At 50.2% G+C, this 26,482-nt stretch overlaps 1 protein-coding gene across 1 annotated transcript in view; it reads left to right on the top strand.

Moving 5' to 3' along the window:
* Positions 1 to 25,425, top strand: part of Cd9 (CD9 molecule) — a 37,259-nt gene extending 11,834 nt beyond the window's left edge. Inside the window, exons 2-8 of the mRNA XM_059256908.1 lie at positions 13,925 to 14,027; positions 21,812 to 21,909; positions 22,356 to 22,430; positions 23,290 to 23,388; positions 23,584 to 23,673; positions 24,397 to 24,480; positions 24,975 to 25,425. Of these exons, the coding sequence (XP_059112891.1) occupies positions 13,925 to 14,027; positions 21,812 to 21,909; positions 22,356 to 22,430; positions 23,290 to 23,388; positions 23,584 to 23,673; positions 24,397 to 24,480; positions 24,975 to 25,040 (615 nt within the window). The 3' untranslated portion in view covers positions 25,041 to 25,425. The remainder of the gene's footprint in view (positions 1 to 13,924; positions 14,028 to 21,811; positions 21,910 to 22,355; positions 22,431 to 23,289; positions 23,389 to 23,583; positions 23,674 to 24,396; positions 24,481 to 24,974) is intronic.
* The last annotated feature ends 1,057 nt before the right edge of the window (positions 25,426 to 26,482 follow it).

The following is a 26,482-nucleotide window of genomic DNA, read 5'->3' as shown; positions in this document are numbered from 1 at the left end:
GCCTCAAACCAACAGAATGAATGAAATGGGGGAGGGGGCGGCAGATGAAAGAAGCAATCTTACTTTACCCCAGACCCAAGTCTAAGACCTCTGCCCCTCCCCCTCCCCAAAGAGAGGATTGAATACTCTCATCTAGAACCTTCTAGACAATATGGACCCCACCACCACCCCGAAAAAAAAAAAAAAACCATGTCCTAGAGCAGTGGTTCTCCACCTTCCCAATGCTTCAGCCCTTTAATACAGTTCCTCATGTTGTGGTGACCCCCAGCCATAAAATCATTTTTGTTGATACTTCGTAACTGTAATTTTACAACTCCTTTTGCTTGTCTGTTTGTTTGTTTTGGGTTTTCGAGACAAGGTTTCTCTGTGTGGTCTGTCCTGGATCTCCCTCTGTAGACCAGGCTGGAACTCATAGAGATCCACCTGCCTCTGCCTCCCTGAATGCTGGGATTAAAGGTGTGCGCCACCACCGCTCGGCTAATTTTGCTACTGTTATGAATCATAATGTAAATATCTGTGTTTTCCAATGGTCTTTAGTTGATCCCTGTGAAGGGTCGATGGACACCCCCAGGGGTCTTGACCCATAAGCTAAGAACGACTGTCCTAGAGGGTGTCAGGTCAGAATCACCACTGCTTCTGTGCAGACATCGGGGACGGAAAACCTGGGGTGCCTGGTGGAGCTCCCTAAAGCACTTTTTCCAAGGACCACTTCCCCTCTGGCCTCAGCAGAGGCAAAGAACAGTGAACTCTAGCCGGTCTCTGCCCTCCCTCACCAGGCAGCTGGCACTTCATCTTCAAGCCTGGGCAAGAAGAAAAATCCTTGTCACTAAGGTTGAAGCTAGAGTATTTTTCCAAGTCCAACCTGCCCAGGCCACCCATCCCTGACTTGGGGATTCCCAGTCCCACCTGGGCAGTTCTCAGAAGTATAGTTTTTATAATCTCTATGACCTTGGTTCAGTTTGAGTCCTTCCTGTTCTGACTGCGTGGTTCTGAGTGTGTTGCTTACCATCTCTGAGGATCCCTAGTCATGTATAAAAGAAGGGCACCAGCAGAATAAACCACATCCCACCATGCGTGGGTCCTCACAGATAGGAATTGCTGCCGTTATTGTCCGACTCTGTTGTGACCATTGTGTATTTCACCATCACCCGCCTCTGGCAGGAAAACCCGCCAGAAACGGAGTCAGTGCTCAAGCTAGAGAACCTGCAACCTGGCTACAATCTCTGTGTGTTTTCTTGTGTAAAACGAAATCTCTTCAAGAGTTTGGGATAGCATGAAGCCCGAGTCTGCTCTCACGCATGATAGCTGTGTGGCCCAGGAAAATCGGGAGTGGTTTTCACCACACGTCAGCCCTGGCTGGCCGTGGGAGCCTCTTACCCACCCCCTGAGTCACTGGGGAAGAGCTGGGGAGAGCTAAATGCACCTTTGGGAGCCAAATGCAGGTTCCAACTTGAGCCTTTTGCCTCTGCTTCCTGACCTTGATCTTCAGTGTGGAGCTGCCCAGCCAGTGAGTCTGCCTCTCAGGCTTCCCTCTCCCACCCTGGCCTTCACCGGTACCAGCCAGCAGTCCGGGTGGACTTCCTGTGCCTTTGGGGTTGGGTTGGTTAGCGTGCCGGAGCCTCACGCCCTGTGTCTGTGTCCTGTGGGCAAACGGCCTTGCTCCTTTCAGCTGAGGCTCCTCCCACAGACTCAGAGCATGCGCCCAGGAAACACTACCTCCCTCTCGGTGTTTTTCAGCAAGGGTGTGAGGAACGCTCCTCTCTGGGCTCACAAGTCCAGAGAAAGCCATTTCCTGTCCATCCTTCTTGTGCCGTATTTAAACAAAAGCCCAGGGTAGTGATTACGACCGTGAAAGTATAATCCCCCAGGGCATGTGCTCAAACACCGGCTCCTGGGTAACAGCCCCCACCCCTGGCTGGTTGGCATCAGGGCTAGGAGGTCAGTGTACTGTCCGACAGGTTCTGGGAACTACCCCTTGAGAAGCGCTGGCTGGCGAAGGGGTCCCCGTGGGCTTGCTGTGGATGTGAATGCTTGCTGTTCACTTGGTAGAAGCTGAGAAAGCAGCAGTCTGAGGCTTGGCCTGGGCCTGCCGGCCAGTCCTTCTATTAAACTCAAGTTCGTTCCATGCTCTTTAAACTTTACCACAAGCTAAGAGTTTGATCCTCAAGGAAGGGCAGCCATGGAGTGGACCTGGGTTTTGTTCATAACTGGGGAGAGGGGCCCTCTGTGAGGACCCCCACCTCTAGCACTGCCCACACCCTTGCCCTTCAGCCAACGGTTCCAGTGCCAGGTGGGGGAGGGGGTCAAGGAGAGGATTAGAGGAGGCAGCAACTTGGGATCCTGTGTGTTCTTGCTGGCATTGCCTGGCCCAGCCTCCTAACGGGTGACTCGGCCCATTCCAGGCTTGGCATTTGTTGGCTAGAGAAGGTTGCCATGGGGATGAGTGAGGCCTGGAGCCCGCAGGTCCCGGTGGCCTGACTTGCCTTTGGACACAAAGGGCCTTATCTCATCCTCAACAGCTTTCTTCAAGCTTGACTGATATTTTAGGGCCTGGGAACAGGGCTGATGGAGCAAACTGCATTCTAGTAATTTGGTCTGTCACTGACTTATGGGACAGTGTAAGCAGCTGTGCCTACAGGTGCCCAAGTCACCGTGTTCAAAACAAATACATGAAGTGGAGCAATGGGCGACTGCTGAAAGACAGTTAAGAGCTGGTGTCTTGTCCTTTGAGATCCAGGGAGAGCCCCTCCCTCCCTGCTCCCCGCCCATTCTGAACCCCAGGAGAGACCATAGCCTGGGGTCTGAGCGTACCTCTCCAGCCTCTCCTCCGCTCCCACCTCACGTCTGCCATTCCATCCAATTCCCAGGCTCTGGCAAGCATTTTGTGGGTGTGGAGAAGGTAAATTTATCCATCTACCTCCACCACCCAAGACACACAGTCTGAGAAAACAGAAACCCAGTGTCCCGAATGATCCGCTTCTGCCAGCTGCCTTCTGGGATCACAGGAGGACATCCGAAGTCCGAGGAGTACCCGCGACCGCCCCGCTCATCCGTGTCTCTCTCAAGGTTTATTACTGTTACTGTTGTCTTCATTACTGTTTCCTCCCACAGAGTCGGGGTGGCCACGGCACCCTAAAGTTTCCAGAGGTTTTATGGATTTCTTTGACCTTACCTTCACCTTCAACCTATGAAAGTGAAACAGTATGGTGTGTGTGTATGTGTGTGTGTGTGTGTGTGTGTGTGTGTGTGTGTGTGTGTGTGTGTGTGTGTGTTTTGCATGCCTGTAACTCCAGCAGCATTCAGGGACCTGAGGCAGGGGGATTACCACAAGTTCGAGGCCAGCCTAGCTATGTATCACGGAGCTAGGGTAAGGTGAGGAGAAATGAAGGGAATTGAGGAAAGTGCTTTGTGTCGGAGCTTCTGACGGCAGCGTCGGAATTACAGAGTCCTTCCCAACAGAGGTGTGCGGTCCCATCACCTGGCACCCACGTAGAGCCAGGGCAAACGCGTGTTTAGAATTCCTCAGGTGATTCTGGGATCCTCCCCATGTACAGCCAGGAACTGGTGGTGTAGCCGTGCAGGTGACAGGTGGCAGCTACAGGGCTTCCTGCTTCTTGCTTGCTACATTTCTATTATGTCACCATCCTCATCCTCTCCTAAAATAGCCATTGTTTTTTTCCAGAAGGTCAACAGGAAGTAGGAAAGAAAACCCTCTCCTTTTCCCTGACCTCCTCCACTCCCCACAGCCCGCCTCCACCCCTCCCAATATGGCAGATGAGGCTACCTCAAGTCCATGCAGAGTGGGCTGGAAGTGTAGCTGAGCTCGTTGGTAGAATGTTTTCCTAACGTGCACAAAGCCGTGAGTTCAATCCCCAGTACCGCATAAACCAGGCTTGGTGGCATGTGCCTGCAGTCTTAGGACTGTGGAGGCTACATGTAAAGTTTATACCTGGGCCCCATGAAACCTTGTTTCAAAACCTCTCTGTTTTCTGGATTCTCTAACCCCAACTAGGAAAAACATGCTAAGAATTTTGTCCTTAAAAAAAAAAAAAAAAAAAAAAAATGCATGGCCGGTCAGGCCACAGTACAGGAGATGGCCCAGCGCAGAACACCTAGTACACCCAGTGTGTTCTGACGGGGATCTGTCCTAGAGGGTCACATGCTGCCTCCCACCTGAGGGGCCGGATGCAGCTTCTAGTCTCCTCCTCCATCTGCCCACAGACTTGAGTTTCTAACAATTCCCCTTCCCCCAGTGGGTGCATATCTCCACAGGATCTGGCTGAATCCAGTTTTGCAAGCTTGGCTAGGAACAACTGAGCGGCCCGGTACTCCTAAGCTCCATTATTACACTTCATCTTTTTTTTTTTTTAATAGTCCTTTGGAATTGGAAATGTTTCCATCGGCTGCAGTCATGTTTCAGGGTGAGACTGTCCCTGTAGTGAGATTTGCGATGTGACTCACTAAAACCCTGCTCTGCACTTCCTGTGGATCTGGGAAAACAGAAAATGAGCTGGGATGTGGCGCGATGGTGGAGGCCTTGGGAGCTTGCCTCACAAGTGCCAGGCCCGGGTTCGACTCCAGCATTAACACCAGAAAGCAAAGTCAGGGAGAGAGAGGTGTTGTGATTCTGAAATTGGCTTAAGCCTTACCTGATCAGGTTGTCTGTGTGGTTCACCCAAAGCTGGAGTGCATGGCTAGATTTCTCGAAGGGCGGGGCCACAGAGAGGACCGCAGGTTTGCAGAAACTTGGCTTTTCAGAAGGTTTTATAGGAGCCGGGTGTGGCAATACGTGCCTGTAATCCCAGCCCTTGGAAAACATGGGAGGTTCGAAAATTTGAGATCCGCCCCAGCTGTGCATAGAGAGTCACTGTTGGAAGGCAGTAAAGACTTAATAAGGACTGGCCCCTCCCTCATCCAGGCCCTTCCAAGGGAGGCAAGTGCCCGACCACTGAGCTACTCTGTTTTGATTTTGAGTCAGGATTTACTGTATAGCCCACGCTGGCCTCAAAGATGTCCTGCCTCAGTCTCCCATGTGCTAGGATTATAGGTGTGATCTCATGATGTAGCCCTGACTGGCCTGGAATTTACTATATAATAGTCACTGAGATCCTCCTGCCTCTGCCTCCTGAGTGCTATGATTAAAGCCCACGCCACCTCACCCGTGCCCCAGCCTCCTTCGTGCTAAAATCCCAGGCAGGAGCCACTGTGCCCAGCTTCATCTGTTGTGAGATACTAGGAAAGGGTTCCTTTGGAGTCATCGTCGTCGTGGTCCATCCAAAGGACAGATGGTGGGGAGTGGGGTGATATGGAAAGGAGTAACCTGATCTTAAGGAGTGTGTGTCCTGGTGAGAGGGGAGTTGAGTGCTGGAGCAAGAGCAGCCTAGTGGCCAGGGTGGCATTTCAGGAGGGACTTGGGTGAGCAGAGGCAGGAATGCTAGGTGCTGAGTTGGGAATCTTAGATTCCATCAAAGGAGCAGGAGCCTGGGTTCCTGGGCATCAGCTGCAGGTTGGGACGGTTGAACAGTTAGTGACCTGTCCGTGAGGATTCAGGACTGCAGGGACAGTGTCGGGGCGCAAGGTTGAAGACAGACAGAGAGCTCAGGTTTCCATTCTGCTGTTTCTTTCTTTCTAGGGTTGAGAGACCTGCCAGTGTAGTGTTGGCAGAGACAGAACACAGAGGCAGTAAAGGAGCTAATTAACTGAGCAGTCCTTGAAGGAGACGGAAGCCTTGTGGGGGAGAGACAGACAGGCGGCAGCTGCTTTTTAGTGCAGAAGCACTTGCCAAGATAGTGTAGCCTCTGCTGGCTGCCAGTGTCACAGCAGACCTTACCTTGTTCCTGCTCCCACAGTGTTACTGGATTCTTGTTTGCTTAAGGTTTGAGTTTGGGGGAGGCTTTGTGAAATACGTTTTTATGCTAGAACCCAGGCTATCCGGGAGCTCACTACCAAACCCGGAACTCCTGTCTCCCTGCCCCGTGTTCTGGGAGAAGAGGCGTGCATCACCACACATTGCTGCTCACCAGTGCCAACTTGCTTCCGTTGGTGTCCTTTCTGATGCAGTATTCTGACCCAGGACCCCACACAACAGCCGTGCTGTCCTAAACCGCTGCCTACGACAGCTTCTGACTTTGCTCGTTCCTCATCATCCTGACTGGAGTTTTTGAAGATACTGGTCACCTAGCCCTGGGGAGCTGAAGTAGAAGGATGAAGGAGAGTTCAAGGCTAGCGTGGACCACATCACGAAACTTTGTCTCAGAAACCAAAACAGAAACATGGGGTCTGGGGAGATGGCTCAGTGGGTTAAATGCTTTCCCAGGACACCTGAGGACGTGAGTCCCAGTCCCCAGAACCCACATAAAGCCAGGCGTGGTGGTACTGGAGTTTGTAGGGAGATAGAGAAGGGAAGCCCCAGCAGCTCTCCGGTGCTAGCCAAATAAGAGACCCTGTCTTAGGGTGGAATGCGGTTGACCTCTGACCTCCACATGTGTGCTATAGTGTACATTAAAGAACACACACACACAGAGCTATAGTGAACATTAAAGAACACACACGCACATACAGAGTTTTTAAAAAAAAAACAGGAAAGGAGGAAGAAATTCTGGTCAAGGTTCTTGGTGGACTGTATACAGTGTAGATTTGTCTCGTTTTCCTTATGGCCCATCTTACAATACTAATTTTTTTTAAGTCCCTATGAGTGACAGAACAAAGCAAGGCCCCGTGAAACAATGGGGGAAACTCCTTTTTTCCTTCACTGTCACATGGATGGAACCGTCTGGGGCCAGATGGCAAAGGAGCTTTTCGAAGCAAAACCAGACTGTTTCCATTTGGCTTTTGTTGGAAACAAAAAAGGTAATAAGGCCAACTGCAGGCAGGGCCTCTGGCTGGGAATGCCGCCCCGGGACTGTGTTTGCTCTCCTCTCCAGCTGGTGGTCGGGCACGCTGCGGGCCCCGTTCTAAGGGCCCTGTCTGAGCATCCGCGTCAAACCTGCCTGGGTCCTGTGCTGACGGACACCAGAGCAGTGGCCTGGGCAGCTCTGTAGCTGATGTGGCTGCCCAACGTCGGTTAGTTGGCCTGGAAGGAAACTTTTATTAGTTACTTTTCTCGTGATAAAATACTGACAAACCCACTCGAGAGAAAGGGTGAATTTTGGCTCCAGTTGAAGGACACAGCCCATCAAGGAAGAGAAGTCCTGGGGTCGGAGCTTGGGCAGTCAATCTCTGCCTCACAGATGCATATATACAGCCATTCCTTGCTCGCTGTCTCCAGAGTCTCCATTCCAGGAACTCCTACCCTACCCTTACCCAGCAGCTCTTTGCCCCACCCACCCCTACCTCTGCAGATGCCAAAATCTGAGGATGCCTTACAATGGTATTACATGTACATGTAACCCACACGTGTCCTAATTCTGTATAAATGCTGTATAAGTAGCTCTACAGCAGTGTTGAGGGAATAATATCCAACAAAAAGCCTATACATACACGTTCAGCACAGCAGCACGAGAGGCCTAACTACCCACTGCACACGAACCTGCAGAGGTAGCTCCTGCTCAGACAGTGGAGTCCCTTGGTATTTGATTGACAGGATTCTTTTTTAAAGGCCAGAGCTGCCTAGTTCTAGTGGCTGGGGGGAGAGCAAGGAAGGGGGCTATGGAAGTACCCCAACTACTGGCCACCAAAAGCAAGTGCCTCTGGGAAGTATTCGGCTCCTTAAACAATACTGCCTGAGTAGCCAACTGTGAGCTATTCAGGTTTTACAGCCCCACCACCCTAGCGACTGTGGCTGTCTTTCCATTACGCAGAACAAGGCAGCTAAAGACTTCCATAGCATCCCCTGCAGCCACTTAGCACCAGAGATCAACAAACACGGTAAGAGGGACATGCCTGGAACCCCAGCACTTGGAAGGCAGGAACAGGTTCAAGGCCAGCCTGGTCTACACAGCACGTTTCTCCCAAACCAGGCTGCAACTTGTCTCACAACCAAACAAAAGCTGGGGGGGTGGGGGGGGTGGGGGTCGCGCACACCCTTGATCCCAGCCTCCGAGGCAGAGGTCAGCCAGAGCGACATAGTGAGACCTTGTCTCACAAAATAACAAAAACAAGGCAGGAGGTGATGGCGCAGGCCTTCAATCCCAGCGCTTGGGAGGCAGAGGCAGGCGGGTCTCAGTGAGTTCCAGGACAGCCTGGGCTACACAGAGAAACCCTGTCTCAGAGGGAAAACAGCTAAACAGACAAGAAGTTGGCAGGTGGCTCACAGCCCTGATCAAGTGTCCACACACTGCTCCAGCGTCCCTCAGCCTGCCTGTCCTCCACTCTCTTCAGCCTTCCTCCTCCCTGGTGACTTTTTCAACAAAATACCCGGGGCTTGGTGACATTTTCCAAGTCTCTGCAGCTGGCTGCATCTGCTTCTTCACTGTTAAGCAGCACTGTGGTGTGGACATCCCCAGCGGTGCCACACTCGGCTTGTGTGGCACTGTGGTGTGGACATCCCCAGCGGTGCCACACTCGGCTTGTGTGGCACTGTGGTGTGGACATCCTCAGCGGTGCCACACTCGGCTTGTGTGGCACTGTGGTGTGGACATCCCCAGCGGTGTCACACTCGGCTTGTGTGGCACTGTGGTGTGGACATCCTCAGCGGTGCCACACTCGGCTTGTGTGGCACTGTGGTGTGGACATCCCCAGTGGTGTCACACTCGGCTTAGGGTGGAGCCCACAGGGTGGAGCCCACAGGTAGAATCGACTTCTACCCTCAGCCATGGCCCCAGATGAGACCTACGATTCCTCTTTCTTGCCAAGTTTCTGTTTTCTGACCCATATTTCTTCTTCCCACCTGTGCTCACAGACTAGGGTAGCAGGGCTTCTCACATTTTTTCCACCCCTTTTCACCACAGAAAAAAGTTTTGTGGCCTAAGGTAGATAGGAATGTCAAATATGTGTGTGGATCATTTCTGATACTAAACCAGAGTCTAACTCAGGGCCCCGCCAAGCCCATCCACCCCCGCCCTGATTCTGATGCTCCCTGTGGTCGGGAGCACTCTGTTGGAGATGAGCTAGCCTCTGACCAGACATGGCTCTCCCTTCTCCAGCATGAAATCGTGCTCTATTTGGACTCTGCCTAAAGAGACTCCCTTGCTGAGGAGGAAAACCTGACCTGTGTCTTTGAACACACAGTTCTTGGGTTCATGTTAACCCTGTAACTCCTGCACCATCAAGCCCGCCACTCATGAACTTTTCCAGTATGCAGCCAGAGACTCTCGGCCTCGGGACCTTCTTACTGGTGTTTAGCAATGTCTTCTCTAAGAGGAGGACTGAGCAGTGCGGGAAGATGCCGGCTGACCATCCACAGAACAGAGGGTGCTGGGTCCTGCGACCCTGCACTGAGAAGGTCTAGCTGCTTTCCTAAAGCCCGGTGAATACCTCCTCTTTTAGGAGCATGGGCTCTAATGTAAGCCCCTTTATCCTCTGGCCAACTGGGGAGGCACAGGCAGGCCACAACCGCCTTCCTGTTTACAGGGGGGAAGGCTGAAGCAGTAGGACTCTAAGCCAGGAAAGAGCCCACACTGTGGGGACTCAGTACATGATGGGGTTGAATCAGCCTATACTGTGGGTACAGGCGAGGTGGTTTCTATAGGCTGATGTCCTGGGTGGCCCTACCCACTGTCACCACGTGTGCTGGGCACTCAATGCACAGAATCCAATTGCTACTTCATGGGTAAATTCAGGGAGAAAGGATGGGAAGGGGGTGATGTCCACACCGCAGACTCTCACAGCTCCTACCTAGGGCAGAGAATCAAGATCCCAAAAAAGCAAGGTGGCGGTATTGGTATCAATAAGTACCTCTGTTTGTTGCTGGAGAACTTTTCTCCAGCTCCCGCCACCAAATCCCGCCAGTCCCAGAACCCACTTATAAAATAAACACACAAACTCTTATATTATTTAAACTGCTTGGCCATTAGCTCAGGCCTGTCATTGTCTAGCTCTTACTCTTATATTTAGCCCATTTCTATTAATCTTTACTTTGCCACATGGCTCATGGCTTACTGGTACCTTACATCTTCCTTGTCCTGATGGCGGCTCGCAGTGCCTCTCTCCGCCTTCCACTTCCCAGAATTCTTTTCCTTGTCCCGCCTATACTTCCTGCCTAGCCAATGGCCAATCAGTGATTTATTTACTGACCAATCAGCAACACACTTGACATACAGACCATCCCACAGCACTTCCCCTTTTCTTTTCTTAAAAAGGAAGGTTTTAACTTTAACATAGTAAAATTACATATAACAAAATTATCAAGCAAGAATTACAGTTATAATATTAAAGAAGAGATCCTATCTATCTTATATTTGTAAGTTTAAGGTTTTATATCTAACTTATCTTTTATTATAACTAAGGAAAATTGTAAGTATCTAGTCTTTAACCACATCAAAGACCTCAGAAGGATATACTACTACCTGAGAAATGGAGAAGGATATAAGCAACTTTTAGGAGTCTTGTAGGGTAGACAGAGACAGCTGAGCCTGGACAGTCATGCAAAGTTTTCTTGTAAAGTTGGGGCATCTGTCTTCAGCCCACAGGCCTAGAGTCTCTTATTCACTTTTCTCTGTGTCCTGTAGAATGTCTGGCAGTTTTCTCTGCAAAGCAGGAACCTGAAGGACCATTTTGTCAAGCAAAGTTCAGTGGTCACCTTTGTATGGGTCCTCTATGTCCAGTTGATCAGGCAGTCCAGGCAAGAACAGTTTCTTGCCCAAATGGCTATTTTTGTCAAGGTGAAGATAAATTCCATATGGAGTGTCTTCGATGCCCATCCTCCTCTCTGAAGTAAATCGGTGCTGTCAGGAGCAGACATGTCTCACTGTCCAGAAAGTCTAAATTTTTAAAACATTTTAAATGTCATATTCTGTAGGTCTTTGAAGTGTTTGAAGACTACCTATCTATCTGAAATATATCTATGTATACCTAGAAGACTTAACTAACATGGCTACAAATATTATCATAGATGACTAACTATTAATCTATTTTTTAATTATCCATTACAATTTTAAATGAGTTACATAAACATAATACCTCAAACAAGAATAGAAATATATATACAGTATAACAAAATTAAGTTTAAACTTGTATCAATAAACTAAAATCTATAGCGATGTAAAACATTTTAAACAAGTTGTTACTCTTTAAAAGTAGGTTCATTAATCTACCCTTTCATCCTATCATATCTAAACTATCCCCCTTTTTGTTTTAGAAAGAGATTGTATTTATAATCAACCTGATTTAAATAAAAATATTGTTTTTTCTCTGTCCCACACCAGAGGGCTCTTCTGATTTGGGACACAAGAATCTCTTAACCATTTTTTTTTTTTTTTTTGAGCAATATGTCTGGGTTTAGAGGGGGAGTGAGCCAATTCCATCTCTAAAGCCAGCTTGGTATATTTGGGAATTTGGGCGTAGCTTCTCTTACTACTTCCTGCTGGAGGGGGGCGCTGTATCTTCTGGAGACAGAAAGAAAATTTTAGGATCATGGAGTAGTCCGTGAGGCTGTATATCTGAGCCAGTTGACTTGAAACCATTCTGGATGTTGAATCATCTGGGCCATGGTGTCATTGGAGACCTTTCAGGGGGTCTTGGCTGGTCAAACCTGATGTATCTTAATCTGGAACAAATCCATAGTCTCTGGCTTTCTGTGGAAACAAGAACAGAGACTCTTTTCCAAAGCAACATATCCTTATATCCAAATTTTGAAGTCAAGGTACCTTTAAAATATACATTTTGGCATAACTCAACAGCTTTTACAATCAAATGTTTTTCTGTAGTTACGAATATCAAAGAGAACATAATCCAGATTCTCTGTGTGGTAGTCATCTTTACGTGGCTTATTTTTTATACTACCTTTACTGTCTCTTTAAAGACTTTATTTTTTAAAACTAGGTATTTGTTTCTATAACTCTATATATCACTTTTTTTTGTCTCTTTCAAGCCTACGTATCTTTTACATACATTGTAAACTATTACATCTGAATCTGTCTTATTGTGAATCTCTTGCCTTAAACTGCAGCAGCTGTGGCTGCTGGCTCCGCCCACCTCAGCTTCCCAACATGGCTACGTTTACCGCCAGCTCTGGGAGCTATCGTGGGTCTATGCTTTTATCCAAGCAGCGTGTAGCCCAAAAACCTCTTTTTTTGTTTTGTACCTGCAAAGGCTAAATCTACCACGCAGCTTAATGTGCCACTTGCAGAGGCCTTATTCCCGCCATACTGCAGGTCGAGCATGCACGCCAGGAACCCGCCAGTAGCTCAAACCGGCAGCTGCCGCTTATTTGAGAGAGACACTTAGGAAGCTGTTTTTAGCTCCGTTTTAGAATCTTTTTTCTCAGTTTTTAGGTGGAAACTCTTGCCACCACGTTGGACGCCATTTGTTGCTGGAGAACTTTTCTCCAGCTCCCGCCACCAAATCCCGCCAGTCCCAGAACCCACTTATAAAATAAACACACAAACTCTTATATTATTTAAACTGCTTGGCCATTAGCTCAGGCCTGTCATTGTCTAGCTCTTACTCTTATATTTAGCCCATTTCTATTAATCTTTACTTTGCCACATGGCTCATGGCTTACTGGTACCTTACATCTTCCTTGTCCTGATGGCGGCTCGCAGTGCCTCTCTCCGCCTTCCACTTCCCAGAATTCTTTTCCTTGTCCCGCCTATACTTCCTGCCTAGCCAATGGCCAATCAGTGATTTATTTACTGACCAATCAGCAACACACTTGACATACAGACCATCCCACAGCATCTGTTAGGATGGGTAGATGAGCAAAATCAGGTCTGTCTCCCTCATCCAGCCGGCCACTACACTGGAGGACTGTGAGTCACTCCCCCAGCAAGCCCTGGTACCAGGGATGAGAGGTCAGCTGGTCCTGGGGAGTGAGGGATGAAGAGGCTTGGCAGAAAGCCTCCCCAACAGCATCTGCTTCCACAATGCCAGGAACAGGGGTGGGCGAGTGGGGAGTAAAGGGCTGATGCGGGTAAGCGAGGAGTAGTCTTGATATGTCATGTGCTGAGCACTTCACAGCTGTCCCCAATCCCCGTGCATGGGTTTAGCATTGCTCAAGGTAAAGGTCACAAATTTGTGCTTGGCGTGGTAGTATATACCTGGTCTTTCAAGAGGCTGAGGCAGGGCGATCGCTTGAGCCCAGAAGTTCAAGGCTTGCCTGGACAACACAGCATGACAATTAAAAATATCATTAAGCATCCTATTAAGCACTCCAGATACTCACTCACCCTGCTTAGCACTTCCTCCCCTACCTGGAGCTCATCACTCAGTTTATGTCCATTGCTTTTTTTCCCTTTATCACATAGATTTTTATATGCGTGCAGCTTAAACAGCATACTGGTATTTAACTATATAGAATCCTAGTTTATGAGTTCAGTGGCCCCTGCTTTTGCTAAACATTGTAAGATATACTTGTAGCTGGTAGCCATCATGATGTATCTTCACGGCTGTATGGTATTCTGTACCTGCCTACTGTATTATTACTTCTGGTAGGGTATTGTTTTGTTTTGTTTTTTTCTTTTTGGGGGCTCAAAGGGTTTGAAACAGGGTTTCTCTCTGTGTGTAACCCTTGTTGTCCTGGAACTCACTCTGTAGACCAGGCTGGCCTCTAACTCAGAGATCCACCTGCCTCTGCCTCTCTGAGTGCTAGGATTAAATGTGTGGCACCATCACCCTTGGTAGGGAATTGTTAATCCAAGTTTACTGATCATTTTGGCACAGGGGTTGATCACACACTTCCCATCGCCTTCTGCTACTGCCAGATGCACTTGGAGGGCAGAAGGAAAGGATGGTGCCAGAGTCCTTTGCGAATCTCTTCAGCATGTGTTGGCTGTGTTATCCCAGGCAGTCAGGACTAATGCCAGTCAATGTATTGTGTGTCTTGCAGCTTGCCGGAATTGCGGTGCTTGCCATTGGACTATGGCTCCGATTCGACTCTCAGACCAAGAGCATCTTTGAGCAAGAATCTAATCATTCCAGTTTCTACACAGGTGAGACAGGGAGTTGGCACTTCAGCTCTGGAGACTCCAAGCTGACCTGGGGACTTGGGCCTGGGAGAGGCTGGCTGCATGAGCCAGCCCCGTCCGTCCCTTTCAAGTGAGGTGGCTTTGTGAGTGTGTAGGGCTGTGTCCGTGCGTCTGCGTCTGACTGATGTGGTTTCTCTCCTCGCCAGCTGGCTCTGTCATCTTGACCATTCTCTGTGAAGTTGAGTCTCACAAGGCTGCTACCACTCCTGGGGGGTCAGGAGCCTTGGTTCACACGCAGTGTGTCTCCAAACTAAGTCATAATCTTAAGTCAGAAACCTTTGTCCTGCGTGGATCTGCAGAGCCCAGGAGAGAAGGGACTCCCCTCCCCGCCTCAAACTAGCTTCCTGGGTATACAGTCAAGATTAAGATTAATGGGAGTAGAGGGGGGGCGGGGAGGGGGGCCTCTGGTGGAGGAGCTTGCATGAGGCCCTGAGGAAGAGGTCAAAAGAGAAGCTAAGAGTCAAGTGATAGAAAGAAAATAAAGAGGTGAGGGATGGAGACAGAGAGAATATGGAAAGGAGAGAAAAGAAAAAGGGGGTTTATAGGAGAGACTCAAGAGGCCACCCCACCCTTGGTGAAGACTGTTTTTGCCTTAGGGGAGGCTTTCCACTTCCAATATGGCTGGGATCACCCGAGCTTGAGGCAGCTTGGTCCCCTTGTCTCCACGGGTTTCTTGGTCCTTCCTGCCTCTGTTCAGTCCCTTCCTCTGCCTCTGTAAGAGGAGATGGCACTGAGCACCCTCATCTCATACAGTGGCCGGCTTGGGTAAACTCGGCCCTCGGCTCCCCTCCGCCTGGTCTGGAAGTAGGAAACCCCCTATTTTTAGAGTGACCCTGTCAGTCATCGGACCCAGCGTGAGTGGTCACTTCCTTTCCACCCACCAAAGTTATTTTTACAAAAGACAAGAAAGTCGTCTGACATGGTTATCATCTCCCAGGCTGCGGGGACCAGGGGCTGAGGCTCCAGGCAGCCTCTCCCCACCCCAGCCCCCCAGCCCCCGCCCTCCTCCAGGGCTCCGGCAGTCTCCCCTTACCCTCCTCCCTGGGGCCAGACATGGCCAGGCAGGGGAACAGGGAGGTCTCTAAATCGCAAAGCACCCGAACTCTCTGTCCAGATCTCCTAGTTGTCCTGCCTTTTATTATTATTCATTGGCAATGGGGTGGGGAAGGGCTGAATGTGTTACCCTATTGTTAAAAAGAAAGTGGGAGAAGGAACACTTGTGGTTTATGGTTTGGCCTTTTGTTTGGTTTGTGTGTGTGTGCGTGTGTGTGTGTGTGTGTGTGTGTGTGTGTGTGTGTGTGTGTGTGTTTTAACTACAAGCAGAGTTTTTAGGGAGCAGGTTTCCATAGTGCCCGGACTTGTTTTAGCAACAGAGCTTTGAGTTGGCTGCAGGAATGCCACAGCCAGAGCAGGAGGGGGTGGGGTGTGGAGGGCCACACTACACAGAGGATGGGGAGCAGGATGCCAAGGGGACCCTTCGTACTCTATGCCCTAGCACACAGGGAGCTGTGAGATCCCTCCCTGGGGATGGATGGCAGGTTCCCGGGCAGGAATGGGTACCTTTTCAGGCCCATCTCCTGGGCAAGGGCCCCACAGTCCCCGTGCGTCTTCTGAGAATCCTGAGTCCTCAGCCTCCCGTCCTTTTGACTGCTCCTGGTCACCTGCTCGTTCTTCCATCACCCAGGACTCAGGCTAATGCTGTATATTTTTAGATGTGGGAAGAAGAGTTCTCAGTGGTGGCTGGTTTCCTGGGAGGAAACCGCTCCCAAGTCTGAGCTCTTCCTGGTGTAGTTCCCTGGCTCCATCGCTGAAACGCTACAAGAAACAGGGTATACCTCCCATCTCATAACCTAGAGAGCCCAGGCACTTGGGCAAGTTCTCAGTCTTAGATCATAAACCCCAGGTCCCCCTGGAGGTCCCTGTGCTAGGTTGTGAAGGGAGCTCCCCTTGTAAGAAGTGACTATCACACCCCCTTATCGGGGACAGGGTAAGGCTCTCTGAGCCTTTTGAGCTCACACAAGTGGAGGCTAAGAGAAAAGCCTCTGCACCCGTGGCCCTGGTTAGCTGGAGACAGCGGTGGTGGCACAAGCCTTTAATCCCAGCACTTGGGAGGCAGAGCCAGGCGGATCTCTGTGAGTTCGAGGCCAGCCTGGGCTACCAAGTGAGTTCCAGGAAAGGCGCAAAGCTACACAGAGAAACCTTGTCTCGAAGAAAGAAAGAAAGAAAGAAAGAAAGAAAGAAAGAAAGAAAGAAAGAAAGAAAGAAAGAAAGAAAGAAAGAAAGAAAGAAAGAAAGAAAAGAAAGAAAGAAAGAAAGAAAAAGGAAATCATGCAAGGAGGCAAGAGAGCGGTGACCACGTGAGTGGAGGCATGGGAGCACAGCTCTGGGAACCTCCTAGCATTCTAATCCTGCAGGTTATGATGCAGTCAAAGTGGTCTTCAGTGGTCCTCCCTGAAGACACCGGAAGATGATTGAAAACACAGTCCCAACCAGGCAGTGGTGGTGCACGCCTTCAATCCCAGCACTCAGGAGGCAGAGGCGGGTGGATCGGAGTTTGAGGCCAGCCTGGTCTACAGAGTGAGTTCCAGGACAGCCAGGGCTACACAGAGAAACCCTGTCGAAAAACAGAACAAATAAACCAACAAAGCAGAAGACAGCAGTCCCTTGCTGGGGCCTGGCATCCATTGCCCCTCAGCTCTGTCAGTACGCAGCCCCTTTGCATTGGACCCTGTTTTTAGGGTGGTTTTTTGATTTGGGGGTAGGGGCTTCCTGGAGATTGAACCCGGGGCTTGCAGCATGCAGACTCTCCCGTTGAATTGTATCCCTAGCCCTCTTTTCCCTTCAAACTTTGAGACAGGGTCTCACAAAGTTGTTCACACTGCCCTTGAACCTACTTAGAGTGGCCTTGGTATCTAATCTCCTGCCTTAGCCTCTGGAGTAGCTGGTATCAGAGGCCTGTGCCACCAACCCTTCTAAAAGTTAAGCTTTGAACACTTTATTCTGCTTCCGGGACAATGGGCTATTGTCAAAGCCACTAAAACATCAGGGAACCGAGTGGTGTGTAGGTCTGGGCCCTGCCTGCACGACCATTACATTTTGGGAAACTGAAATTGTTGTCCCCAGGCAAAGGGCCAAGGACCCTTTGTCCTCCGTGTCCCCTTTCCCACTGGACTGTGAGATGAGCCTTTTGTGTGGACCACAGTTCTCCCAGCCCACGAAGTAGGGATGCCAGCTACACCCAGGCTGACATCATGTGGTGGCCAACCTTCCTTGCACATGGCACCCTCAGGCCAGCCTAACTATCAACTGACTTTTCAGGAAACCTGCTCAGGTTTCCTGGGGGGAGACCACAGCTTGCACAGTCAAAACAGCGTGTGTAATGAAGCAGAGAAGCAGGACTTTAGAACGGCTGATAGCTTCCCATGAGCCTTCTCTCCAGTTCAAGCCCTGGTAGATTCATCCTGTCAGCAGGACCCTGTCCCAGGCTGACAAACACGTCAAACATGTCACAGAACTGCATTCTTTCTGGTCCCACACCCACAGCTCTTCTTAATATGGTGTCTTTCTAGAACCATGGCCGGAAGCCATGAGTGTCCACCCCTCGTTGGGACATTCCGGATGTAAATGTCCTCGGTATGCTGGCCTCCCTGCTCTGGTCCGTGATTGCCCACTGCCTCGTTTTCCCCGACTGGAAGCCGGCATGGCGTGCATACCCACACCTCTCTGAGTTAGCATGCTGGGCCGCACGGAATGGGGATGAGGCTCTTCTGAGTTGAGAGGAACCGGCCGTGGGAGGGAAGAGAGCACTGAGCTGTGGGTGGGAGAGTGGAGTGGGGGCCAGTTATTTGGGGGTCAATGACTTTAGGCAAGTGTGGATGAGCCTAGAAGACTGGCTTCTCTTCCACACAAGTGGGCAAAGGGAAATGCTTATGAGGCAGATTTGAGGCCTTCAGGGGTGGCTGCTGTGTCCTCCCTAGCCTGAGCCAGAGCCCAATACACAGGTGAGACACAACACCCTAGTTCCTGTGCAAAGGACCCCAAGGGGGAAAAAAGTACAATAAACAGCCCTTAAGCAACTGAGCGCGGAGATCCTGGAGAAGGCCCTCTGACAAATAAATTTTTCCATGAGTCAGACAGAAAGCTAACATTCACTTGTTTTACAAAAGGGAACACTTTGTCATTTATCACTGCCAGCCCTTGCTAACAAGTGTGGGGTGTGGGGCTGTGAGCAGCTTTCCCGAAAGGAAGCAGTGGACAGTTCCTTTTAAAAAAAAATAAATAAGCCAAGTGCTGGGGTGGAGCTCAGAGGTGAACGCTCACCCGGCCTTCAGGAAGCCGTGAAGGGTTGAGCTCTACCCCTGCAGGGCCACAGTGGGGAGTGGATACAAGCCAAGGCTCACACTGGGTCCGTGACTCACTAGGGTTGGGAGACCTCGTTCCAGATGGGCCACTCTGTAGCTTAAAGGCTGCTCCAAGGGTTGCCGTCTTTTCTCCCGACTAGAGAAGGCCAGCAGACACTCCAGAGCTGCAGCTGTCGGAGCAAGAGTCAAAGCCAACAGACCCTTTCATTTAAAATCTTTCTGGGGTGGATCTGTCATGTGAACCGAGAGGCCCGTTCAGGGAGCACTCTCTCTCTACATGAGAAATGCTCTCTCCTCTTAGAGTCACTTACTGCTACCACAACTGCCTTGGCTTTACCAGGGGGTCCAAGCTCCCGTACTGGGGTGTGGACTCAGGAAAGTGCACCTGTCTGTTTGCACTTGGTTCTATTTCATGTGCTCACAAATCCTTTTGATCTCTTAATGCCACCCCCCATTTATTCAGCCCTCGCTCTGCAGCTCAAAGGAGTGACCTCATCCTTCATTGTCTTGCCCTGATGTGACAGTCGGAAATCAGGACTGGACTATGCCTCACTCACTCAGTGGTATCCCTTTGGCGCTGCACCCCTCCCCAGGGGCCGCGCACGGGACTGCACCGCCTCCCAAGTTCAGGCCCCACTCCGTTTGACTGGCTAGGAAGATGACTTGAGGACAAGCTGCGTCTGTCCCCTTGCTCGGTCTAGGCCAGGCATGCACAGAAACAATACCCATATTCATCCACCCTGGGGTTTGCCAGCAACCCCACGTGACTTCACGTCACGGCAGATGGGAGGAGGCGAGAGAGGCACAAATGGCCACTGTGTGTGCTCTGCTCTGTGCTGCCTATGAGCATCAGCTGCAGGCCAGTCCCACAGTCTCCTGCTTGCAAAGTCCAGGCCTATGCCGGGTGCTGCAGATGCGGCACAGTGAAGTCACTGTGGCACCTGCCAAAAGTTCTTGTCATGGAGCGTGCTCTGTGGTGGGAGAAAGCATCCTATCTCTCCCTCTCGTTTTCAGCCCCTATTTGAAGAAGTCTCTCGGGCTCCAGTGGGGGAATAGGGAGAGAGTATCAAGGATGTAAAAGTCACGACGTGTTTTTACAGTGGTTACCAAGTCCTTGCATCATTGAGCTTAATAACCGCTGGCACTTCCTGTGCATGTGTGGATTACATCCTCACAGTTCCAGGAGACAGCACTGTTGCCCTACCCCTTTTGTGGTACTAAAAGTGGAACCCATGCCTCACATACAGTAAACATACCACCATCCCAAGTCCCAACCACCTTATTCACGGGTGGACACGTGGAGGCCAAAAGAGAAAGCCGGGTGTCTTCCTCTGTGTTCTCCAGATCATTGCCTTGAGAGGGGGTCTCACTGAGCCTGGAGTTCTCCTTTCCCCAACCCCAGCTACACAGCCCTGGCTGTCCTGGAACTCACTCTGTAGACCAAGCTGACCTGGAATGCACAGAGATCTGTCTGCCTCTGCCTCCATGTACTGGGATTAAACGTGTGTTAGCCGGGCATGATGGTGCACACCTTTAGTCTCAGCATAGAGACAGAGGCAGGTGGATCTCTGTGAGTTCCAGGCCAATCTGGTCTACAGAGAGAGTTCCAGGATAGCCAGAGCCACATATGGAGATCATGTCTCGAAATAACACCCCCCCCACCCACCCACAGACACACAAAAAGAATAATACTCTGCCAGCACACCTGACTGGTCATGTACACCTTTAAACCCAATACTTAGGAGGCAGAAGCAAGTCGATCTCTATGAGTTCAAAGCCAACCTGTTCTATATAGAGTCCCAGGCCAGCCAGAACTACATGAAGAGACTCTGTCTCAAAATTTTATGCATATATATATATATATATATATATATATATATATATAAAATCTTATAGAATAAATATAAAATTTTTTTTCTGAATAAATTTCTCTGGGATTACAAAACTGGCCTTCAAAACCAAGCATTCTGGGCAGCAAGATGGGAGGTATTGGGGCTGAAGAAGTGGCCCAGTGGGTTAAGAGTGCATACTGCTCTTGCAGAGGACCCAAGTTCAATTCCCCGAACCTATGTTAGGTGGCTTAACAACTGCCTATAACTCCAGCTCCAAGGACAACTGCATGTATGAGTACATACACCAACAGAGACACACACACATACACGTAATTTTAAAATACATTTTTAAAAATTATATATATATGTATATGTATGTTTTTCTTTAATTATGGGAGGCACTACAACCTCTCTTGGTTTTCCCAGAGGACTTAGGACAGAGGGGGCTTCACAGGGGTAGTCCCTGCCCAGCAGCTATATGGCTCCTTGGGAGTGTCACAGTACGATGGACTCTATGGGCATAGCCATGATGAGCTGGAATAAATGTAGCCAGGGCTGTGGCTACATGTATACATCTCCACTGTGGTTCCAGATGCAGGGGTTTGCATTCTCTGGATGTGGATGAGAGTTAAAGACTCGTTGCCCTCTCCTACCCCTTCTCCCCCTTAGCCACTCACACTGAAGACTTAGGCGTGGCGTCACTGACTGTCCCCCAGCATGATGAATCCGTTCACCCTTAATCTAGAGTAACTTCCTCCCAACAGAACCATTTCTTCTTGGCGTGTAAGATTGATGTGAGTGTGTGTGTGTGTGTGTGTGTGTGTGTGTGTGTGTGTGTGTGTGTGCAGTACGAGGTACCTGCAAAGGCCAAGAGAGGACATCAGATCCTGAGTGCTGAAGTTACAGGCATTTGTGACCTGCCCAACTTGAGTACTGGGATCCGATCTCTGGTCCTTAAGCCACAAGTACTCTTAACCACTGAACCGTCTCTCCAGACCTGAGAAACACGTCTTAAGTAAAGGTCACACAGCAGTTAGCAGCGGTGTTGAGGCTAAGACAAGGATCTTCTGATTTGATACCCACATACGTGTCCTTTGCACTAGAACAAGAAACAGCATTTCCAACATGGACACTTGCCTATTATGTGCCTGGCAGCGTGCAGAAGGGATTTCTAAGGGGACTCATATTCTCAAGTCCCAGGCAGTTAGCCCTAGTTTGAGGGGTCTGAGTTAATTAGCTCAAGTGGCAAGCCAACAGGAAGGAGCATAGCTGACTGAACCAGAGTTGTGTCCTAAGTAGAATCTGAGGGTTCCTGTCCTCGGACCCCTTCTAGGGAAACAAAGGATAAGGTAGAGTATAGACATGACGGAGCAGAGTTCTGGGGAAGAGAGAGGAGAGAAGAACCAGGAACAGAGGTGGAGAGTGCTGTTTGGTTAAGAAAGGGGGCTCTTTCCCAGGAGTGGAGGTAATAAACATGGAGGCTCACCGAGGAAGAAGCCTGGGTCTCCAAACTGATGTTTCCAAACCTGTGTCCTTTCCCTCCCTATCCCCTCAGGAGTGTACATCCTGATTGGAGCTGGGGCCCTCATGATGCTGGTGGGTTTCCTGGGCTGCTGTGGAGCTGTGCAAGAGTCCCAGTGCATGCTGGGATTGGTGAGTATTCTTCTCTACTCCCAGGAGCGAGTCAGTCTTACCTTAATCCCGTTCCTTTCCCCAAATGTCACCAGACCCAACGCAGAGGACAGGTAGAGTGCGCGGAGTGACGAAGGCGCACGCCCAGACAGCTGGGCTCTGCTCAGCCTCCCCTGTGTCCTCACTTCAGCCCCAGCAGCATCTGCCTGGCTTCCACCACCATCTTGCCCACGGCCCCAGGCAGTGGTGTTATACTGCCGCCAGACTCCAAACTAACAGCCTTCAAACACCAGTTTAGAGTGGGCTGAGCCCACATTTTCCCCAGATTGCCTTGGGACTCTCTGCTTTTCCGGTCACCCCCTTCCTGCCTGTTGATTTGTGCATCTACGTGCTGCCTGCTCTCCACCCCTTTGGTGCTTCTGACTGACTCGCTGGAGCCCCCTCACCGCGGCCCATATGTCTTCTAGTTCTTCGGCTTCCTCTTGGTGATCTTCGCCATTGAGATAGCTGCGGCCGTCTGGGGCTACACCCACAAGGATGAGGTAAGAGTTTCCCAAAAGAACTCTTGGGTCCTGCAGTGACTGGAGTTTCGGAGCTGGGAAGGGGGTTGGTGAAGATCGAAGGGCCCAGGCTAGTCACTTGCTTGGACTTTCCACAGAACACACCTCTTTATCCAGTATGGTTTCCACGTGGGAGCAGGACAGGCACTCCTCAGGGCTGGGAACGTGGAGCTTAGCCTGCCCTGTGTGGGTACCACACAGTAAACATTCAAGAACTATTCATTTTGGAAGCCATTGTATATATGTACCCATCTGTGTATCTGCCAATCACAGCTAAGCAGCTCTCCCCCCACCCCCTAGAAAGGCTTCTTAGAACAAGTACCTTGGGATTTAAAAGGTGAGGTTGGACAGAGGGGTCTCTTTTGATTTGTAGAGAAGGGAATATGGACCTTGAATGATATAGGGGGTTTGGGGGGAAAATGGGAGTGGGGACTGCTGGGCTGAGCATGTCTGAGCTTGAGGTTCTATGGTGAGCTTGAAGGAGTTGTAGGCCAGGCTGGCACAGACTAGTGCAGCATTTGAAGGCGGGGCACCTGACACTCCTGGTGACAGAGGAAAAGAACATGGACACTTGAGGCAGGATCCCTGTTTTCAAGACACTGTCCAACTGATAAAAGAAGGAGAGCTAGGGGCTGGGGATCCCCGGTACCACACCACCACCTTAGGAGAAACTTAGCCAGGCAAGATGGTCAACTCCTGTAATCCCGGCGCTCTGGAGGCTGAAGCAGGAGCGACGCTGAGAGAGATGACGTGGGTGGCAGGTTAACCGAACACTGGAAGAGATCTGTGAAGACGTTTTCTAGAAACTCATCTCTCCTGCTGATCCGTTTGTCCCTCGCAGGTGATTAAGGAAGTCCAGGAATTTTACAAGGACACCTACCAAAAGCTGAAGACCAAGGATGAGCCCCAGCGGGAAACACTCAAAGCCATCCATATGGCGGTAGGTCAACCTCTATAGTGGAAACCACTGACCCCTGGGCTACACCCCTACAGAGCCACACCCTGGTATTTCTGTACCAGGCTGGCATGCCTCTTTTAATTATCTCTCCACCCGCCCTGCCGCCGCCCCCCCCCACCCCGACCCTCACCCCCACCCCACCCCCTGCTCATCTTCACCCCTGCTTCCTTTCTTCAGTTGGACTGCTGTGGCCTGCTGGGCGTCGTGGAGCAGTTTATCTCAGACACCTGCCCCAAGAAGCAAGGTTTTGAAGCCATCCAGGTTAAGGTAAAGTTAGAGCAAACTTCTGGCACCCAGCCCCACTGTTTGGACAAATCCCTGCAAAGGCAAGGGTGAATTTAGCAACATTCTTCCCTGGGGCTTCTTTCCTCAAGAGGCAGCAAGACCAAGTCCAGATCAGAGATACAACAAGGTCCTCTAGGACCTGGGATCCCTCAACTGCTGCCCAAGTCCCAAAGCCTTAAAGCAAGCATACTCTAGGGAGGGAAAGCCTGCTTCTAAAGCTATAGAAACAGGTCCTGATGGGTCAGTCTTCCTCAATCCAGAAGCAGAATAATAGGTGATTCTCCAGCCACGTGGGAAGAGACCCCAGAGGGGGCTCTCTGAGTGGCGGAATACTCGCCTGGTGGGTGAAGCTCCAGGTTTCATCCCCAGTACTGCCAAGTAGAGAAAGAAGGTGTGTGTGTGTGGGGGGGGGGGGGGGTGCTGAGAGAGTTGACTCCGTGGTAAGAGCATTTGGTGCTCTTCCGGAGGACCCAGGTTCCACTCCCAGCATTGTGTCTCAGAACCATCTGTAACTCCAGTCCCAGGAGATCCAGTACCCACTTCTGAGCTCCACAGACACAGGAACAGACGTGGCGCACACGCACACATGCAGACAAAATACTCGCACGTAAAAGGAAGGAAAGAAAGACCTCAAACCTCCCCCTGCTCTGAAGCCTTCTCAAAGTCAAAACTGTTTGTGACCTGTGTCTTGTTTGCCTCCCTCAGTCCTGCCCAGAGGCCATCAATGACGTCTTCAACAGCAAGTTCCACATCATTGGAGCAGTGGGCATCGGCATTGCCGTGGTGATGGTAAGTGGTGGGGGGTCCACGGAAGATTCGCTCTTCCTAAGCCCTGCCCAGGCACTGTCAGGAGTGCTGTGAGGTCAGCAGCTAGTGCAGCCCTGGCTGTCCTGGCCAGGTGGGTGCTGTCAGCGTTTCCCTTTTACTACTAAGAGGTAGGAGCTCTGAGACTGTGGCTCAGAGGTTGAGCACTTGGCTAAAATGGGCAAAGCCCTGGGTTGCATTCCCAGCACCGCAGAAAGGAAACAGGGTGGTGAGTGTCTTCCTCTGCATATTGTGTTGGAGACGCTGAACTGGGCATTTAAAGCTGAATGTTCTCTGAGGAAATGGCTCAAGCTGAGAAGCTCAGCGGCTGGCTGGCTGTTGGAATCCAAGTCGGCTGTCCTTCCTGTTATCCTGCCTGCATCCCTCCAGCATCAGAGCCCTTCCTGGACCTCATTGCCCTGGTCTCTTGTCTTGGCCTGAGGGACGCTCTTCCCCTTTCACTCTCCCTGTCTTTGCAGATCTTCGGCATGATTTTCAGCATGATCCTGTGCTGTGCCATCCGCAGGAGCCGAGAAATGGTCTAGAGTCTGCCCCGACCCCGAGCAGGAACAACGGCCCCTGAACAGTCAGGCTGTTTGGATTTTTGCCACTAATAGTAGTATTCATTATGCATTTCTAAACAAAAGTTATTCTGTGTTTGTCTTTTTAATGCTCTGTTCATCATTGACATTTGTAGTCGAGGGATCTGGGGGTTCAATTTGATTTTTTTTTTTTTGGTTGTTTATTTTTGCTTGTTATGTTAAGCGAAAATCCTGCAATGAAAGGTACTACATTTGCCAGACTCTAGACAGAAGATGTACATAAAGAGAATTTTTTTGCCTTTAAATAGATAAAAGTATCTATCAGATTTAATCAGGTTGTAAGTTATATTGAAGACAATTTGATACATAATAAAAGATTATAACAATGTCTAGGACTGCTTGGGGTATTGCTTTCTTTAAATTTGTTTTTTGGAGCTGCTTAGTTTGAAGGTATTTTCAGCTTTTTTTTTTATTATTTTAATCTGTAGTCCTTGGTTGGGTGGTGGTGGCACACACCTTTAATCCCAGCACTCAGGAGGCAGAGGCAGGTGGATCTCTGTGAGTTGGAGGCCAGCTTGGTCTACAGAGTGAGTTCTGGGACAGGCCCCAAAACTACACAGAGAAACCCTGTCTGGAAAAACCAAGTAAATCAATAAGTGAAATGAAATCTATAGTCCAGGCTGGGCGGGAATTCTCTGTAGCTCAGCCTGGCCTCGGGTTCCAGGAAGCCCCCATGCCTCCCATGTGCTGAGGTTGTCCTTTGTACACCACCACATCCAGCTCTTCTAGCTACATCGTATTCTAACGGCACTAAATGAGAAGCAGATTGGAAGGTGGGTCTCATTCTCGCCTACTAATAAAGAAATTTTCACCTACTAGTAAAGAAATTGAGGCATGAGAGATTTTGATCTGATGTCACACAATTTTGGGATGTCTCACCCAGCAGTGGGCGGTGTTTTAGGGTCTCATGAGTGTGTTGTATATTCACAGTTTAGCCTCCAGCACAAGACCTTGGTAGCTGGGCATAGCCAGTGCTCAGTAGTCTTATCTATGAAGAGCTGTTGGTTGAAAGGCTAAGGAAGTACACATCCATCAGAATGTAGTCAAAGGAACAGAACCATTCTAAGATACTCCTATGTGTGGCTTCATGGCAGGAAATCTGTCCCTGCACAGTCCCTGGAGCTAGTCGAGGAGACTGATGGATGTCAAGCGGGGAGCAGGAACCAGCTGGAACCATAAGCTCCCACTGGTGCCCAGGGACAGGCAACTGTGACAGTTCTTGTCTCTGACCCCGGGAGAGTCCTGCCTGGGCTGGATCCTCGGCAAGAGGGCTGGGCAAGCCGAGCTGATATGAGGTGTGGCCAGGGGAGTAGGGACAGAATGTAGGCCCCAGGGAATCTACTACTTCATTCCCCTCTGAACCAAAAGTACCAGGACGGGGAATT

This window comes from Peromyscus eremicus, chromosome 3, assembly GCF_949786415.1.
Source record: "Peromyscus eremicus chromosome 3, PerEre_H2_v1, whole genome shotgun sequence".
Classification (NCBI taxonomy): Eukaryota; Metazoa; Chordata; class Mammalia; order Rodentia; family Cricetidae; genus Peromyscus; species Peromyscus eremicus.
This window is presented reverse-complemented; position numbering and strand designations above follow the sequence as displayed.